The 19,004-nt window shown below is 42.9% G+C and overlaps 1 protein-coding gene across 2 annotated transcripts in view; it reads left to right on the top strand.

Annotated features, from left to right (window-relative positions):
• dennd6a (DENN/MADD domain containing 6A) overlaps positions 1 to 19,004 on the top strand; it is a 99,546-nt gene that overhangs the window by 46,942 nt on the left and 33,600 nt on the right. Inside the window, exons 6-10 of one of the 2 annotated variants that reach the window (XM_086001592.1) lie at positions 6,390 to 6,495; positions 8,186 to 8,265; positions 10,490 to 10,552; positions 12,174 to 12,229; positions 17,657 to 17,779. In XM_086001592.1, coding sequence (XP_085857718.1) covers positions 6,390 to 6,495; positions 8,186 to 8,265; positions 10,490 to 10,552; positions 12,174 to 12,229; positions 17,657 to 17,779 — 428 coding nt within the window. The remainder of the gene's footprint in view (positions 1 to 6,389; positions 6,496 to 8,185; positions 8,266 to 10,489; positions 10,553 to 12,173; positions 12,230 to 17,656; positions 17,780 to 19,004) is intronic. The other variant, XM_086001593.1, reaches the window with a different exon arrangement.

Consider the following 19,004-nt stretch of genomic DNA (forward strand, 5'->3'; position numbering starts at 1 on the left):
TTTGCCCCTCTGCTTGTTGTTAAACATAAAAGCAACTGAACGCTGGTCAGTGAGCAGGGTAAATCGTTTTCCGGCCAGGTAGTGCCTCCAATGACGCACGGCCTCCACAATAGCCTGGGCCTCCTTCTCAACAGCGGAGTGTCTGGTCTCCGGGCCCTGGAGGGTTCGTGAAAAGAAGGCCACGGGTCTCCCCGCCTGATTGAGGGTAGCGGCCAGGGCAAAGTCGGACGCGTCGCTTTCCACTTGGAAGGGGATGGATTCGTCCACTGCGTGCATGGTGGCTTTGGCAATGTCTTCCTTGATACGGTGGAAGGCTAAGCGGGCCTCTGCCGTCAAGGGAAAAGAGGTGGACTTGATCAGCGGACGGGCCTTGTCCGCATAGTAGGGGACCCACTGGGCGTAATAGGAGAAAAACCCTAGGCACCTCTTCAGGGCCTTGAGGCAGTGGGAGTTCCATAAGGGGACGCATCCGGTCAGGGTCGGGACCGATGACTCCGTGTTCCACAACACAGCCAAGGATGGCGAGGCGGGTTGTGCAGAATATGCATTTCTCCTTGTTATACGTCGGGTTCAGGAGTTTGGCGGTGCGGAGGAATTTTTCGAGGTTTGCGTCATGGTCCTGCAAGTCATGGCCGCAGATGGTCACATTTCACATTGTCCAGATATGGGAAAGTGGCCTGCAACGCATTTTGATCGACCATCCGGTCCATCTCCCTTTGGAAGACGGAGACCCCGTTGGTGACGCCAAAGGGAACCCTAAGGAAGTGATAGAGGCGGCCGTTTGCCTCAAAGGCAGTATACTGGCGGTCCTCAGGGCGGATAGGGAGCTGGTGGTACGCTGATTTCAGGTCAATGGTCGAGAAGACGCGGTACTGCGCGATCTGGTTGACCATATCAGCTATGCGGGGGAGTGGGTAAGCGTCCAGCAGGGTGTAGCGATTTATTGTCTGGCTGTAGTCGATGACCAGGCGCTGCTTCTCGCCGGTCTTAACGACCACAACCTGGGCTCGCCAGGGGCTGGTGCTGCCCTCAATAATCCCCTCCTTCAGGAGCCACTCCACTTCGGTTTTAATGAAAACCCTGTCCCCGGCACTGTATCGCCTGCTCTTTGTGGCGATGGGCTTACAGTCGGGGGTGAGGTTCGCAAACAGTGGAGCGGGGGGGGTGGGGGGGTGACTCTGAGTGTGGAGAGGTTGCACCTGGTGCGCGGCGGGCAATTTTGAAGCTGCTGGCTGCGGACTGTGAGTGGGGGGAGGGGTCCACCGTACGCCATCGTAACACTTTTAAGGTGGCACTGAAAATCTAACCCCAGTAGAACGGCAGCGCAGAGGTGGGGCAGGACCAGAAGTTTAAAATTATCGTACACAGTCCCGTCTACTACGAGTGTCACCACGCAGTAGCCGCCAATGTCCGCCGACTGGGACTCGGAGGCCGTAGAAATCCGCTGGTGCGCAGGCAGGACTGGGAGAGAGCAACGCCACACCGTGTCGGGGTGGATGAAGCTCTCCGTGCTCCCAGAGTCAAAAAGGCAGATTGTTTCGTGACCATTTACCTTAATGTCCATTGTGGACCGGGCCAGTTGGTGCGGTCTCGCTTGGTCCAGCGTAACGGAGGCCAGCGTAGGGGTCGGTGTGTCGTTGCGGGTATCAGATGAGGCGGTGTTGGGAGCCTGTTGTGTCCCGGCTGTCGTCCAAGATGGCGGCGTCCATGATCCCCATGTGGCTGGAGGCGTCCAAAATGGCTGCTGTTCCGGTGGTTCGCACATGGCTGGGGAGGCCCAAGATGGCGGCCCACACGCGGCACTGCTGAGGTTCGGGGTGGCTTTGGCTCTGCAGACGCTGGCGTAGTGTCCCTTCTTCCCGCAGCCCGAGCAGATCGCATTTTTCGCCGGGCAGCGTGCTCTGGGGTGTTTGGCCTGGCCACAGAAGTAGCATTTCTGGCCTTGGGGCACTGCTGCGGTAGTTGGGCCGTTGCTGGGGTGGCACGGCGCTATGAGACGGTCCTACCGTGTCCCAGGCTGTCGTTCCCCGCGGCGTCCACGGTGCAGAGGAGTAGGCATCCATGCCCCGGTAGGCTGCGTCCAATGATCGTGCAAGTTCAGAGGCCTTGTTGAGATCGAGGTCACTCTGCTCCAACAGTCGCTGTCGGGTGTAATTGGACCTGTGGCCCGCTACAAAAGCGTCCCGGATAAGTTCCTCTGTGTACACGGCGGCCTTTACATCCTTACAACCACAGGCCCGGCCAAGCACAGACAGTGCCTGAAGGTATTCCTCGGTCGATTCCCCAGGTTGTTGTTTACGACTCCCCAGGAGGTGCCTAGCGTACACCTCGTTCACTGGGCGCATGTACTGGTCCTTGAGGAGCTTGATAGCATCCGCGTACGAGGTCGCGTCCTGGATGACCGAGTACACTCGGTGGTTCACTTTGGAGGTCAGGACATCCAGTTTGTCCTCGTCCGATTTGACCGTTGCAGCGGAGGCAGTCAGGAATTTTTCAGAACACCTAAGCCAGTGAGTAAACTTAGTGGATGAGTCCGCCTCCCGATGATCTAAGTCCAGGCATGCTGGTGTGAGGATCTTCTCCATTATAAAAATCTTGTTAATAAAATTGATGCGCTATCAATAACTCAAAAGACTGAGATTAAGCGAGTAACTAACAGGCTTTTATTAACAAGAGAATGAAGGTGTGCCTCGAGTGGTCGACCGGTCCAGAATACAGAGGGACTGTGGAGCAGTCACCTTTATACCTGGACTCGTGGGAGGAGTCAGCCGAGGCATGTACAGGCATGTACACAGTGGAATACAAACAGTGGTTTACTACACCGGACTAGACAGACTAGATGCAGGAAGGATGTTTCCGATGGCGGGGGAGTCCAGAACCAGGGGTCACAGTCTAAGGATAAGTGGTAAGCCATTTAGGACTGAGATGAGGAGGAATTTCTTCACCCAGAGAGTGGTGAACCTGTGGAATTCTCTACCACAGAAGGCAATTGAGACCAACTTATTAAATATATTCAAGAAGGAGTTAGATATATTTCTTAAGGCTAAAGGGATCATGGGATATGGGGAGAAAGCAGGGCCAGGGTACTGAATTTGGATGATCAGCCATGATCTCATTAAATGGCGGAACAGGCTTGAGGAACCGAATGGCCTACTCCTGCTCCTATCTTCTATGTTTCTCGACAGGTAATTGATTGTAGCACTGTGAATAGGGGATTCCGAGCCGAGTGCAGCAGTGACGTCAACAAGCTGTCTAAGCAGCCAATCACATTGAGGAATGCTCACAGACAGCAAACCAGGAACTGAAACAGCACTGATTAACTGTGCTTTTTAAAAATGTTAGAGATCAAAATAAAGATTTGGACATACACATGGGGTTAAGGTTGAAGCTGAAATATCATGAACAAACTTTAAAAAAAAGTTTTAAAGTTGGTCATACTGGAGAAATTTGATACTCCACAAATATGAAAATTAGTTTTTCAGGACCAGAACAGTTGTTTAGGCGTCAACACACTTAAAGCCCCGGTTACACCTATTCCAATCAGGCGTAACATTCAATGGGGTATTTAACAGCGATATTAGCGCAGAAAAGCCCAAGTTTTCGTTGGTTTCACTGATTTCACAAATTGCCAATGTGGGGGGGGGGGGGGGGGGCGGTTGTAAAGCACAGCACAGCCAGTGTAGGAGCAGTGAATGACTGACCGCAACTTCAGGATTACTGCGTTTAGATGCGCATGTAGTAAATCCTAAAGTTATGGTCAGTTTCAGAGGGGTAATGCTGACAGTTGGCCATCATTACCCACCGCAAAATCCAGGCCTATATACTTAAGGGCACAAAGGGTTATTTTAAGGTGGTACCAGAAATCCTGTGTTATTTTAACCAAACCCCTTTTAGGTCACTTCCTTTTTACACTAAGTGGCTAAATCTGTTGCTCTTGCATGCCTCCTAGCGGCTGGTTACAGAGCAGCATTAGCACAGATGCTGCCTGACCTGCAGAGTATTTCCTGTTTATATTTGATTTCCAGCATCCATATTTTGCCTTTTGTATTAGCAAAGGTTTGCTGCCCTCAAGTCAGGAAATGTGTTGTGTAATGAGAGCTTACTTTTTTTGAGGGGTGCAAGGAAGGCTGGCTGTTGAGAAAAAAAAATAAGACACACAAAAAGTCAGCACTGGTTTTTGTGAATGGGACTTCATCAAACAAAGCAAATAACAGCTTGTTCAATCTTTCATATATTTGTCACCTAGTCTTTGTACAGTCCTTCACCTTTTAAATACCTTATGTAAATGTCCTTGGACACGGAGCTTGTGCCAGAGGACTGGAGGATTGCCAATTTAACACCTCTGTTCGAGAAGGGGATAAATTGGGTATTATTAGACCAGTTCGACTAACAATTAGTCCACTAATCGGTAAATTGCTAATTTGAGAGCATAAATTTAAGATTATCACCAAAAGACCGAAGTTGAAGTTAGAAGAATATTTTTATGCAGAGGGTTGTTAGGACATGGAATGCCCTGACAAAAATAGTGGTGGAAGCAGAACCCATGATAACATTTTTCAAAGAGAAGTGGATAAATATTTGAAAAAGAAAAAGAATAAAAGAGCATGGGTAAAGGGCGGGGGAATGGAACTAGATGGATAGCTATTTCAGAGAGCGGGCACAGGTGCTATCTTGAAACCATGAATATAAATGCTAAAAATTTTGTTAAACTGGATTACAATTCATTTCTGCAACGTTGCATCTTTAGCTGCTTTTGTACTGGCACTTGCTTAATTTGGATTCAGGAAAACTGATGTCCGTGAGTTGGCTTATGGTATGCGCACTGCTAAATACATGTCCCTTATCTAAGTAACAGAATTAAAGACCCAGAGGGAAAAATTCAGTATCGCCCCATTTGGGGCTCCATTATCGGCCGTGCACAAAGTTTAGCGCCTGGCGCTAATTATCGCCTCCGACGGCAAACTTGGCTTTTATCGACCCTGGAGTTGATTGGAGCACTAATCAGGCGCTTCACACATGTCTTAAGGCGCAAAGGCTGAGGAGCGAGGCGTTACCTCACAGTGCTGGCGAAGCTCATGTGATGTCAGTCAGCAATGGAACACCGACACACTGGTGCCGGCCAGTCCTTAAAGGGGAGTTCTGACGAAAGGTCATTGACCTGAAACGTTAACTGTTTCTCTCTTCACAGATGCTGCTTGACCTGCTGAGTTTCTCCAGCATTTTCTGTTTTTATCTTAAAGGGGAGGGTTGATTTTGCTCTCCATCCACATCCTGCTCATTGCAGCCTTGAATCTCTGCATGGAGAGACCTGTACATCAAATCTGCTGGAAAGAACAATGGAGAGGCCCAGGGAAAGAGCTCAGAGTGCAGCCCCCACAGCCTTCTAAATTGATACAAGGAAGGGCAAATCAAAATGAACCTGCAAAGTGCTGCTCTGTACCCAAAACTCCTTCACACAGCGTTGAATCTCTTCAGAAGTCTCTCTCTCTCTCTCTCAATGCGTGGTGCAAAAATGTCATCAACAAAAAAAGGCAGGAAGCTGTTGCCTTTAAATAGCGCTCCCCCAGTCCCTTCCTGACTTAAAAACGCTCCACTCAACCTGTCGTTGCTAGCGGCAGGCGGCAAGGCAGGGGGCGCCACTGAATATCCGGTCCGGGACGCTACCAGGCGTTGCACACTTGACTGACGTCATGATCTGCCGGCGCAGGAGATCGTGGCGGTAGTGTTTAGCGCCGCTGCAAAATGTCTAGTTAATTTCGCGAGTGGCGCAAACATTGCCGCGCCCGGGCGCTAGTTGCTTTGCACCCCATTAGCGCCCTCTTAAGGCACTAACGGGAGGAGCAAACAACTGAATTTCCCCGCCCCCCCCCCCCCAACAGTTTTTTTGTGGATTTACAGTTCTGCTATCCGACCAAAGGTAGTGGATTTGATGGTGTATATGTCGGGGCCAAGGTCATGGATACAGTCTCCAGAATCTGATCTAAACAACCCCAATTCTAAAAGCAGCTTTCTAACCCCTTCAATAAACCTATCTTTTGCTGTGTTAAAATAAAGGCTATTGTATTGCATGGAATGATGACCAAAGTCGAGACAAATGTCACCAAATATTACCGTGATAGATGACAAGATAGGTCTCTCTATTTTTCTCATTGTCCACTTAAAATTTTTCCAGTAAAATGAAAAATAGTTAACTTGCAAGAAATTTGTGCAGATGGGATTGCTTTGGGGATCTATTTAGGGAACCTTACTTTGGGCACTGATGCATTTTTATCTATATTTCAAACTTGGGTAATACCTGAAAATGAGGTTTGGTGAAAATTGATTTTCATCTTCAGTTTAAATGAAATGCAATCACTTATTTCCAGTAACAGTGGATTTTTCTCTTGCAGTCCCTGGTGCTGATCAGTAAACTTCCATATGTTAACTTTTTCCATTTCCTGCTGAAGTTGATTGCACCAGAATATTTTGACAAAAACGAGCCTTGTCTAGAAGCCGGTGAGTATCTTGAGCTGTTTTTACACTGCAGCGTGGGTTTTGGGAGAGCGAGTTCGCTGAGCCGCTCTCCCACATTTAGTTTTATTGTGTGCAGCTGACTTCTTGTAAACTAGCTGCATTGTGGGAACCCAACATTTTGCACATGAGCAGAGCTGAATGTGATATTTTGGTCAGTGTGGAGCAAGAATGTTGCAACAAAGATGATGGAAAAGTTTCTTGTGATGACTATGACCTCAACAACAACTTGCATTTATATAGTGCCTTTAACGTAGTAAAACATTGCAAGGCGCATCACTGGAGCAATATCAAATAAAATTTGACACCGAGTCACATAAGCTGATATTGTGGCAGGTGACCAAAAGCTTGGTCGAAGAGGTAGGTATAAGTAACGTCTTAAAGGAGGAGAGAGAGCTAGAGTGGCTGAGAGGTTTACGGAGGGAATTCAAGAACTTCGGACCTAGGCAGCTGAAGGCACGGCCGTCAATCACCAAAATTAGTTACTGTGGTGGTAGCAGTGTGTTACCAGGCCCAGTGGCAGCCAGAAACACCCACTGGATACATAGGTGTTCCTTGCTGCTGGCCTAAAAGAAAGTTCGAGGAACAGCACCTCATCTTTCGATTAGGCACGTTACAGCCTTCTGGACTCAACATAGAGTTCAACAATTTCAGATCATAGCCTCGGCCCCTATCATACATTTTTCATCCACACTTTTTGTCTGTGACTTTTTTTCTTCTCTCGCATGGCAGTTGTCTTTCATTCTGCCAGCGCAGTTCACACTTCATCTAGAGCCATCCTTTGTTTCTTAACCTGTCCCATTACCATCTCCTTTTGCCTTGAGTACCTTAATGTCTCTCAACCTCTCCTGCCTTCTATCCTATCACAGACCTTCCCTTTTGTTCTTTCATCCCCTCCCCCCTTTCCCTGCCCCTGCACTTGCTTAAAAATCTGTTCCATTTCCTGCTTTTTTCCAGTTCTGACGAAAGGTCATCGACCTGAAACGTTAACGCTGTTTCTCTCTTCACAGATGCTGCCTGACCTGCTGAGTATCTCCAGCATTTTCTGTTTTTATTTCAGATTTCCAGCATCTGCAGTATTTTCTTTTTCTAAAAGAAAGTTGGTCAGGTTTACACTGCTGGCCACAGGAATCTTGTGCTGTGATGAGAGCCAATGACCAAAGAGCAATCTGAAAGCAGCTTGTAAAGTTCTCTTCTCTCACGTTCTACACTAACCATTTCCAAAGCTCAGTCAATTCTCCTCTGTAAACAGCCTCTGAGATGCAGAAGAATGGTAACTTTCCTTCAACCCTGTAAGAAAGCACTTAACCTCTAGTAATCGCTTCTCTTGAACACCCACCTAAGATCAGGAACTTTCATTGTATGCTTTCATCCTGCTGCATGCTGTGCTGATGCATCCAAATCCCAGGCCTCTAGACTGCCATAAGGTTTCCCAATTTAGTCGCACTTGCTAATTGCAATTGCGGTCCTGTATTTGACAGCTAGTTTGGCTAGAACATTCTATTTTTACAATTAGTAATTAACCATAAAGGAAAGCAAATCATAATCTGTTCTGCTAATGCAGAAGTATATTAATTTGCTTTGCACTATTCATGTTCAGATTTAATTATAGCATGAATATAATTTTTGTTGAAATTATCAACCAATAACTCTCTATTTTCCTTCTTTTTTCCAGCTTGTAATGATCTAGATCGTTGGCCTGCACCAATCCCAGGAAGAACACTAAGTCTTCCCACGATGGGGGTCGTTATAAAGGTATCATTTTTAGTTTTAACCTCCAATCAGTTGCACAGATATTAAATATAGTTTCACAAAGTGAATGCCTTACCATCGGGATCCCATTTTAAACATCAAACCCAAGTGCAATTACATTTTTTTGTTTCTTTTGAGTATTTAAACTAAAGTTCTTATGATCTCATCTGGAAAATTTACTGACTTTGATAGTGTACGAGAGCTGAATTAATGTCAATAGATTACTACTGTAATTAACACTTCAACTGTGCATATTATACTGTAATTTACTTTCTTTATATCATTTGGTTCAGTAATTTCTCCTGATCATTCCATCCCATTATGTCATCAGCACTCAGTATTCAGACAAAAATAGGAGAAGAAAAAGAAAAGGGTCATCAAAGTTGATCTAATTTGTTTGAAATGATTGACTTTTCTTAATGAGATGTGCTCAGTGAGCCCCATGCTTATATATTGAACATCTCACTACAGTCAGAGATTGTTCTCGGGGACTGGAGGGAGGCTAATGTTGTAACAATATTCAAAAAAGGTACCAAGTCAGAACCGGGAAATTATAGGTTCATGAGCTTGACTTTGGTTATAGGCAAGTTGCTTGAAGGGATCGTTCACGATATTAATCAGAGAAGGGGGCCATTAGAGACTCTCAACAATGCTCCTGGAAACAAAGGTCATGTCTCACCAACCTGGTTTGAGTTTTTCTGAGAAGGCTACTGGGCTGGTGAGTGAAGGTCGCCTGGTTGAGATAGTATACTTAGATTTTCAACAAGATTTTGGGAAGGTGCCACAAAATAAGTTTCTGATAGGTGCTATGTGGGATTGGGGGGCAGATTGTGGGTTGGATCAAGAATTGCTTGTATTGTAAGCAGATGGTAACGGTTCTGTGTAGGGGCAGGTTACTAGTGGAGTCCTACAGGGATCAGTGTTAGGGTCATTGCTCTTCACAATTTTATTAAGGATCTGGATGATGGTGTAGAGGGAACTGCCTCTAAGTTTGTGGGTGACACAAAGATTTATGCTGATGATAGAAGCTTGGATGAGAAATAAAAACTATAATCTGATCTAGATGCGATGGGGGTATGGGCCCACGTCTGGCAGATGTCATTTAATATAAATAAATGTGTTATGCACATGGGTAAGGCTAATGCCAAGTATGTGTATACCAAACAGGACTCCACTGAAGTTTATTGAGCAGGATTGAGACCTAGGTGTTATAGTGTTTGAGTCTCTAAAGTTTCACAACAAGTGTCACAAGGCTATACAAAAGCAAATAGAGTATTAGTTATTCCTTAGATAATCCAATATAAAACAAAAAGCACTATAGTGTCCTTGTACAAGACCTTGGTTAGACCTCATTTTAGAATATTGTGTCCAGTTCTCATGACCTCACATGGTGGGTAATATAGATACACTGGAAAAGGTTCAGAGCAGAGCCACTAGATTGATAACTGGTTTAAAAGACCTTGGTTATCATGTTACGCTTGGAGAGCTGGGTCTTTTTACTCTGCAAAAGCATGGAGTTTGGGGAGATTTGATTGAGGTATTTAAAATAATGAAGGGACTAAACTGTGTCCATGTAGATAGACTATTTGAATTAGGTAGAATAATGGGACATTTGTGTAAATTACATAAGCATTAAACTAGGTTAGATGTTAAGATTTGTTTTTCTCAGAGGGTCTTTGGAACTAGTTGTCAGCTCATGCAGTGAGTGCAAATTTACTGCAGTTGTTCAAAAGGGAGCTGGCCGAGTTCCTGGCTGAGGCTGATATCACTGCTTACTAAAGGTAGGGGGGGATGTTGGGTGGTGTGACTCGCGATCACTGTGGTCTCCTGGAATTCGTTTTGATCGCCTTCGGAGGGGGTGGGCAGAGAGGAATTTCCCAGAATTCTCCTCTTTCCCCCCCCCCCCCCCCCCCCCCGAATTGGCTTAGGCTTTTTATTTAATCTTTGTTCTTGCCTCTTCCAGGAGATTACATGGTTGATGGTGGGTGGAGAACATTGAGAGTCATGATGCTTAGTTATACCATGACTGTATGAGACAGGCTTGATGGCCCAGCTTTTTTTTCCACTTGTGTCTCAATTTTGTAAATTTATGTGTCAAATAAGTACAGATTCTAATTTTTTTTTTACGGTGGAATAGTCTTTCATTCAGTGTAAAAGAAATTGTGTTGCTTGAGTTTATAATCCATTCATCAAAAATTTGTGTCTGTTTTCTTCTAATGAATAACAGGTTAGGATTCCTACTGGGCAAGACAAACCTGGTGCGACACAGATAATACAATCTGGAGATGAGGTAAGGAGCATTTGGAGAACATGGTACTGTAAGATATTAGTGTAGTTCATCATTATACCAGAGGTTAGTTCTGATTTCTGCAGAAGGCACACTAATTATGCTACTTGGAAGCCTTGTGGTCAGCGATGTGGCACTTTTGTAGGGATAGACAGCTTATCTGATGCCTTACTTATAGTTACATTCCGAGTTTGTCACACTTGTTGGTGAAACCAACCCATTTATAATGTGATGGGATTTGACTTTAGAAGGTGGAAAAATTTGGCCAATTCTTGTTACCAGGAGGTAGGAGGGTGGCATTTGAAGCAGTTTCATATGCCATTTCTCCTGCCATATTTACAAAAAAAACATGTATGCTGCATGTTTGTTAATTGTTTTTGGCACCAATTCTCATTTCCTGGAGTTGATGGCCACAAGGACCATGAAGAATCCTGAAGTCTGCCCTGCTCATCGGTGACTAATTTCACCAAGGTGTCCTTCTAACAGGCATTAAGCCTCTAATTTAGGCCCGGGACACTTCAAAAAGGGCCCACGAATTTAGCAGTTGGGCACAATGCTTACACATTTGAACCCTATTGACTCTTTGGTGAGGTATAGGTCCACGAGTGCCTGTTGCACTCTAGTATTTTGCCCAATTGTGAGCCTTGATGGTGGATGTTAATCAGGTTATTCAACTGGGAGGGGTATCACAACCAAGCTTAATCCCATTATTGCCCTGATATCTGCATCAGCAGATTTCAAGCAGGGGCCATTGGACAGCATTTAGGAGTGGGAACCCTGGTCAGTTTGTTTTTCCCTCCTTAACCCAGAACACTGAGACCAGTTGTTGCATTCTAACCGCTGTCCCAGTTCAGATAATCAAACTGGGCATAGACCAGGAATCAAACTTGAGACTGTCCTAGTCTGTTTGGCTTAACTGATCATTGGCTAAACTGGCTGAACCATCAGGGGATTGTTTCATTTTGTTACTTATGTAAGCCAAATATAATGTCGATCCCACTGAAATTGTTTTAAGATCAAGACTGCAGGACGAGTGTCAACAGTGTTCATTTATAGCTGTTCATTCATGTATAGTTTGTGTTTATATTAACAGAAGATCTACCATTAGTAAGTTCAGAATAAAGTAAAGCCATATCCTAAATGGCATTAAATCGCTTTTTATGATGGTATATGGAAGTTGTGTCCTCCTCCACTGCCAAGGGCTAACCCTAGTGGCATCACTGTGACATAAATGTCTGCCATAATGTGTTCCACTAGACTGTACCCATGTGATGAAGAATGGAATTCTAATTTTGTAATGTCTCTCTCAAAAATACTGTAAGCCTATCTCACACATTTAGAAGTTTACTGTCTTAGAGTTACTGTGATGTGAAATAAATATTTTGTTCAAAAACATTCCAAATGATTAAATTAATTAATTATTTCTTTTGAGAAATTGTGCATTTCACCAAGACTGCAGTGAGTTTTTTTGAAATCCATGATTTTAGCAAATTGTTGAGGGCAGCAAATTTAATGCTGGACAGCTCACATGCCAGCGGGCTGTTCCGCTTACTCTTGCAGCATGGATTCAGAGTCTGTGTTGAATTATACTCATGGTCATTTTAATTATTTTTGTTTCTTTTAGACTGACCCACAAGTCTCTTTTGTGCTTCCCACAATCCACGAAGTAGATTTGTTCAGGTAAGCACCACCGTATTTGATAAATGATGGGTGGAACAACCCAAATTCTATAAAGAAGTAAAGGCCCCTTTATATCTACTTTATGATCAAAAACATCAAATGAATTATACACAACAGCATAATACTGTACTTTGAGTATGAGGGGTTGCCATGTATCTGATTTTGCACCTGTCAGTCACTTATTGAGTTCAGTATCTTGAAATGACTGAGATGTAAATAAGCAGAAGGCAAACACTTTGTGAAATCATGCCATGGATAGGGCTAAATGCACTGAGAGCAGAATCTCTTTGAAAATTAGGGAATTCACATCCAGTGGAAACCTAGAACATGTTGCCTCTTTAACATTCCAAACTGAGCAATGACTCCTTGCATGTCTGCCTTTGACATTATGTACCCATCCCTTGAAAGCTGCTTTCCCTATCCAACCCCAAAAACGACTCCAGGCTGCAGAACTGCCTTTCATGGCATCTTGTTGCAATGTTATGCAGAAATTCTTCATTTCTTTTTCTGTGTGTGTGTGAGAGAGCAAGGAGGGTAATGCACATTTGATGTACAGAAAAAGCCAATCTATAACGAAAGTGGAAATCCTTTGTTTTGGTAAGCAAGGGCTAGAATATAAATCGATTAACTAAGCGTTGCAGAAGGTGTACAACAACAACTTGAATTTATGTAGAGTCTTTAACGTAGTAAAATGTCCTAAGGCGCTTCACAGGTGCGTTAATCAAACAAAATTTGACACCGAGCCACATAAGGAGATATTAGGACAAGTGACCAAAAGCTTAGTCAATGCCGTACGTTTTAAGGAGCGCCTTAAAGGAGGAGAGAGAAGTGGAGAGGTTTAGGGAGGGAACTCCAGAGCTTGGGGCCCAGGCAGCTGAAGGCACAGCCACCAATGGTGGAGCGATGAAAATCGGGGATGCGTAAGAGGCCAGAATTGGAGGAGCACAGAAGTCTTGTAGGGCTTGAGGTTACAGAGATAGGGAGAGGCGAGGCCATGGAAGGTCAAGGCGTTGCCGGACCAGGAACCACTGCAGGTCAGTGAGCACAAGGGTGATGGCACTTTCTAAGAAATTAATATTTTGAAGTGCTTCTAACTGTACTTAAGAAGATAATTGTCACCTATACAGCTAGACACAATACCTAAACTGGAGCAAAAACAAGACAATTCAGTGGAATGCAAATTTTTCATGTACCCATAGATTTTCCTGAGTGTCTTGAATTGCAGTAAGTAAATAAATAGTCCAATTAAGTATTCATTTAAATGTCACATAATGTGATTAATAGGGGATACTAAGGATGGAACTATGATGTAGGTAATGTCTGATGTTAGAGGAGGTGAGATTAAAGCATTATGTTGAATTCCAGGGCTCAATTTTCCTGCTGGTGTTTATTGTAAAATGTTTAGGTGAACTGGAGATACATTTAAAGAGGAAGAGAATCAGATGAGCAAGCCAAGAGGTACAGAAATGTGTGAGACAGTTGACATGAAAAGGATAGAGTGTGAGTGAATGAGAAATAAATAGCAGATCAATTAGAATATAGGCTGTTCTGCTTGTGTGTTTGCGTGTGTGTATACACACTTGCGTATCTGTATAACACTGTCCATTTTTTTTCTAAAACTAGTCAGATAGGTGAGACACACTGGGAGAGACTAGGAACCAGTTTTAACATGAAAACTAGTGAATTCTTTAGGAAAGTGGGTTTGGGTATGGGTTTCACTCACATTTACACCTGTTAAGTTCCCAATCTTGGCTTTTTGACAGGAAACGTTGCAATGTGTTATTTGTAGGGCATGAGGATAAGAGATAAAGAATTATCCACTAATTGAACTCGCTTACCTCCTTAAAGCAAATTTCAGATAACATTGGTAGAAGCATGAGAGTAGATTACCTACCTATCCTCTCTCTTAGCCACAAATGGTACATTTACAGGAAGACCAGTAAGGGATCAGGAGGGGGGGAAAACCCTGAAAAGGAGCATCATCCATAACAACAAAATAAAGTCTTTGTATTATAAATACTTGATTGAAATAAGCAGTTTTCCAGTCCCAAAGAAAGTTATTTTTTAGCCAAAATTTTGTCCCACGGTAGTAAATTTGCACATCTTCATTATGATACAAAATAAATTGGAGCCTACAGCATAGCATCTAGGACACTTTTAAATGTCCTTTATAAATCAAATAGCAGCTATTAATTGTTCTACAGCCACCTTTTTTAATTACAACAGCTAAATTGCCAGAGTTTTAGTCAACTATCTTTATTTTTACACTTGTTAATTGAGAACTTCGTAGATTTAAAGAATGTTTCAATCCTCAACTAACTAACAGTTGTTAAACCACAGAAGAGTTTAGTTTGGGGCTTGAATTTGGATACATGCTGTGATTAAATCATGGCAAAGTTGAAGTACATAAGAAATAGGAGCAGGAGTAGGCCATTCGGCCCCTCAAGTTTGCTCTGCCATTCAGTAAGATCATGGCTGATCTTCTACCTCAACTCCACTTTCCTGCACTATCCCTTGATTCCCTTAACATCCAAAAATCTATCGATCTCTGTCTTGAATATACTCAACGACACAGCCTCCACAGCCCTCTGGGGTAGAGAATTCCAAACATTCACCACCCTCTGAGTGAAGAAATTTCTCCTCATCGCAGTCCTAAATGGCTGACCTCTGGCTCTAGACTGACCAGGTAGAGGAAACTTCCTCTCTGCATAAGCCCTGTAAGAATTTTGTATGTTTCATTGAGATCACCTCTCATTCTTCTAAACTCTAGAGAATATAATCACAGAAACCCCACAGTGCAGATAGAGGCCATTTTGGCCCATCGAGCCTGCACCGACACATATCCCACTCTATCCCCGTAACCCCACGTATTTAATCCCCCTAACACTAAGGGTCAATTTATCATAGCCAATCAACCTAACCTGCACATTTTTGGACTGTGGGAGGAAACCGGAGCACCCGGAGGAAACCCACGCAAACACTGGGAGAATGTGCAAACTCCACACAGACAGTCACCCGAGGCCAGATTCGAACCCGGGTCGCTGGCGCTGTGAGGCAACAGTGCTAACCACTACGCCACCACTATAGGCCTAGTCTCCTCAATCTCTCCTCATAGGACAATCCCCCGATCCCAGGAATCAGTCTGGTGAACCTTCGTTGCACTCCCTCTATGGCAAGTATATCCTTCCTTTGGTAAGGAGACCACAACTGTACACAATACTCCAGGTATGGTCTCACCAGGGCCCTATATAATTGCAGTAAGACATCTTTACTCTTGTACTCAAATCCTCTTGTAATAAAGGCCAACATACCATTTGCTTTCCTAATTGCTTGCTGTACCTGCATGTTAACTTTCAGTGATTTGTGTACAAGGACACCCAGGTCCCTCTGAAAAGCAACATTTCCCAATCTCTCACCGTTTAAAAATACTCTGCTTTTCTATTTTTCCTACCAAAGTGGATAACTTCACATTTCTCCACATTATATTCCATTTGCCATGTTCTTGCCCACTCACCTTAGCTTGTCTATATCCCCTTGAAGCCTCTTTGCAGTACTCTCAAATCCAACTGTGGAAAATCTTTTGTCATGTAACTGTGATTGTAACCAAACTCCATTTTAAATTTGTGTGTGTGTGTATATATCTTAGTACTGCTATCTTGGCAATTTTAATGTCGCACATTGATCATATAAAAGGCTATGAATCCTTGCATTTTCATCGTGCGCATAGTTTTCTTTTTTTGTTTTTTTCTGTATTATTTCCAGATCCTTTACATTCTCCATCTCCCATCGGGGGAGTCAAGGTCTTGATAGCTCCGGCTTATACCAATCTGTTTTACGATGGCTGCAGACTGATCTGCTGATTTTTGTCATTTTTGCTTTCCACATTCCCTTAAAGGTGGATGACAGAACTGTGACATTATGGATACTACAAATCTTTTCAAAAGATTATTGTTGAATAATTATCAATTTCTATTCCCACTTCCTATATGGTCTTGTATCTTTTTAAAAATGGAAGTGGTCCCACTTCAGAATAGCACATGGGGTTGTAGAGTCTGCTTAATGGGGGGGAAAAAAAGGTTATATCAGAATTTATGGACAAGTCTTCTTTTGTGTTGTATGTCAAAAGCAGGACAAGTGTTGTAAGCAAGTGTCTTCTGATGCTAGGGGAAGGAAAAAGGTTATTTTTGTTCTGTAAGCTTCACTGAGTATGAAGAGTTAACTTTTTTACGAGGTCCATACAGCCATGAAATAATTTCAAGAAAGACAGACTTGCATTTATATAGCGCCTTTCATGACCTCAGATCACCTCGCAGCGTTTTACAGCCAATGAAGTACTTTATGAAGTGCAGTCACTATTGTAATGTAGGAAATAATGCATAACACTTAAGATTTTACCAAGTCCGATACACCAATATCCCATAGCCAGAAAATAGTCCGACAGTGTACCTGGTAGGTGAACATAGACTGAAGAATAAGGAAAGTAGCTGTTTTTAAAAATCACTACTGACTCCCTGATGGCACAGTGAGTAAATACATCTTGTGGTATAGTTTTGAGCCATATGAACGAGGGAGGGTTTGATCCCTGGGCTGTTTTGAGTTAACTGATTTCAGTCAGGATTGTGATGGTATTGGCACAAATAGTTAGTCTCTCTGAACTGGGAAAGGCAAAAATCGGTCACTGTTCCTTCCTCTCTTTCTCTTCCACTCTTTTTTCCCCCCTGTGCCACCAAAAATTGTTTTTTTTTACTTTTTATTCTGTTTTTCTTGTGTTTGCTAGTTATTCTCTTGCTATACCCACATGAAGGTGCATGTCAGTGGCCTGGAGAAACTTTCCCTCCAGTTTCACTTTTCTCACTCAACAGAAACATCTTGCTACAACTCAATGCTTCTCTGAAGTCTGGCTCAGATCTCTTGCTTAGTATACAACCCACTGAGTTAGAAGGTTGTGGTTCAAGTACCACTCCAGAGACTTGAGCATAAAAATCTAGGCTGACACTCACTCCAGTGCAGTATTGAAGGAATGCTGCACTGTCGGAGGTGCCGTCTTTCAGATGAGACGTTAAACTGATGCCCTGTCTGCTTTCTCAGGTTGACGTAAAAGATCCTATTTCGAAGACGTGCAGGGGAGATATCCCCGGTGTCCTGGCCAATATTTATCCCTCAATCAACATCACAAAAAATAATTATCTGGTCAGTATCACATTGCTGTTTTGTGGGAGCTTGCTGTGTGCAAAATTGGCTGCCGCGTTTCCTACATTAAAACAGTTGGCTATAAAGCGCTTTGAGACGTCCTGAGGTCGTGAAAGGCGCTATATAAATGCAAGTCTTTTTCACTGCAGTACCAGATTGTCTCTGGATCAAGCTCTAAGTATTATGACAAGGATGGCATCACACACTGTCGTAATGGTTTTTAACTTTCATTTTCAGATGTTTTTGTCCAATCTTCTTCCATATTCAGATGCTGTGGGAGCTTGTGTTACTAGGGGAACCTCTTGTTGTTATGGCACCATCACCTGCTGAGTCATCCGAAACTGTTCTGGCCTTGGTTTGGTAAAGGAGTAATTTTGTAAATAAAACCTTACAGATAATATATCAGCCCTTCACTATAATGTACTGTTGTGTCTTTTCAATACACTTAACAGATAATCTATTGCTCTCGTTATAATGCAAATTTCGTTTGCTCCTGATAGAGAGGAGGCAATATAGTGTATCCATGCACTCAAAGTAATTGCACTCAAAGTAATTGCACTTTATTCTATTTTGACTAAACCACTTTAACCATTTTTTTAAAAAGCCTTCAATCAAATATGTTAAACTGTATCACATTAAGAATAAAAAAATTCCTAGCATTGGTTACATGTATACAGTGTGTTATGAAGGCACAGTAAATGTTAATTACATGCATTGATGTAGAAGGCTGCATTACATAAAATTTAAATTTAAATCAAAGCTTAAATCTCATCATACAGAATTTGTGACGCAATTAGGAAAGTTTAAACTTTCCAAGCCCTATTCCAAACAACTATGGCAAATCATACTGTAAGTAAGTCTGCTCAGTTCAGTAAGACTCTTCTGCTGTATCCGTGTATGCATGGGTGGGGGTGGGGGGGGGTTTAAACGTGCAAAGTGTACCATTTTATTTAGATCTGTAAATTATAGTAATTTCTATTAATTATGCCATATGATTTTAGATACTGCATGAATGCAATTGCAGAGGTGTTGGTGCTGAATGGAATAATGCACAATTTTATGCTTCTGGAACTGAGCTTAATTGAAGAACATATTTAAGTAGATTTTTCTTATACATATAAAAATAGGAAAAATTACCAAAGGTTCTTGCATTAAAGAGTCGCAGAATGCATATTACACCTCCCAACAATCCTAAAGAAACTGATTACAAATTTCACACTAAATTACAATTCGGGGCTTCTGCACTGGTTCGGACCTGCTCATCCAAGGAATCATTCACCAGTTATGTTCAGGATAGAGGGAAGGACAATTTAAAACTTTAATACTAGTGTACAATAGTAGCGCACACACTAGAAAATTTAAATTTTTTCATAAAATGATGTTTGCATTCTCCTCAGATGAACTTCATTTTTTTTAATGCTTATAAAAGAAAATTACTTTTGGTTTCAATTTAGTTAATACTGTAACATAGTTTTTGAGAATCTATTTAAAGTACTGCAGAAATGTTTAATTCTGACCTGCCATAAGTTACTTTGAAGTTACTGAACTGCTGTCCAGTAATGATCAACAATTTGTTGAAATTTCA

This window comes from Somniosus microcephalus, chromosome 11, assembly GCF_052327205.1.
Source record: "Somniosus microcephalus isolate GS21.2 chromosome 11, FLI_Smic_1.0, whole genome shotgun sequence".
Taxonomy (NCBI): domain Eukaryota; kingdom Metazoa; phylum Chordata; class Chondrichthyes; order Squaliformes; family Somniosidae; genus Somniosus; species Somniosus microcephalus.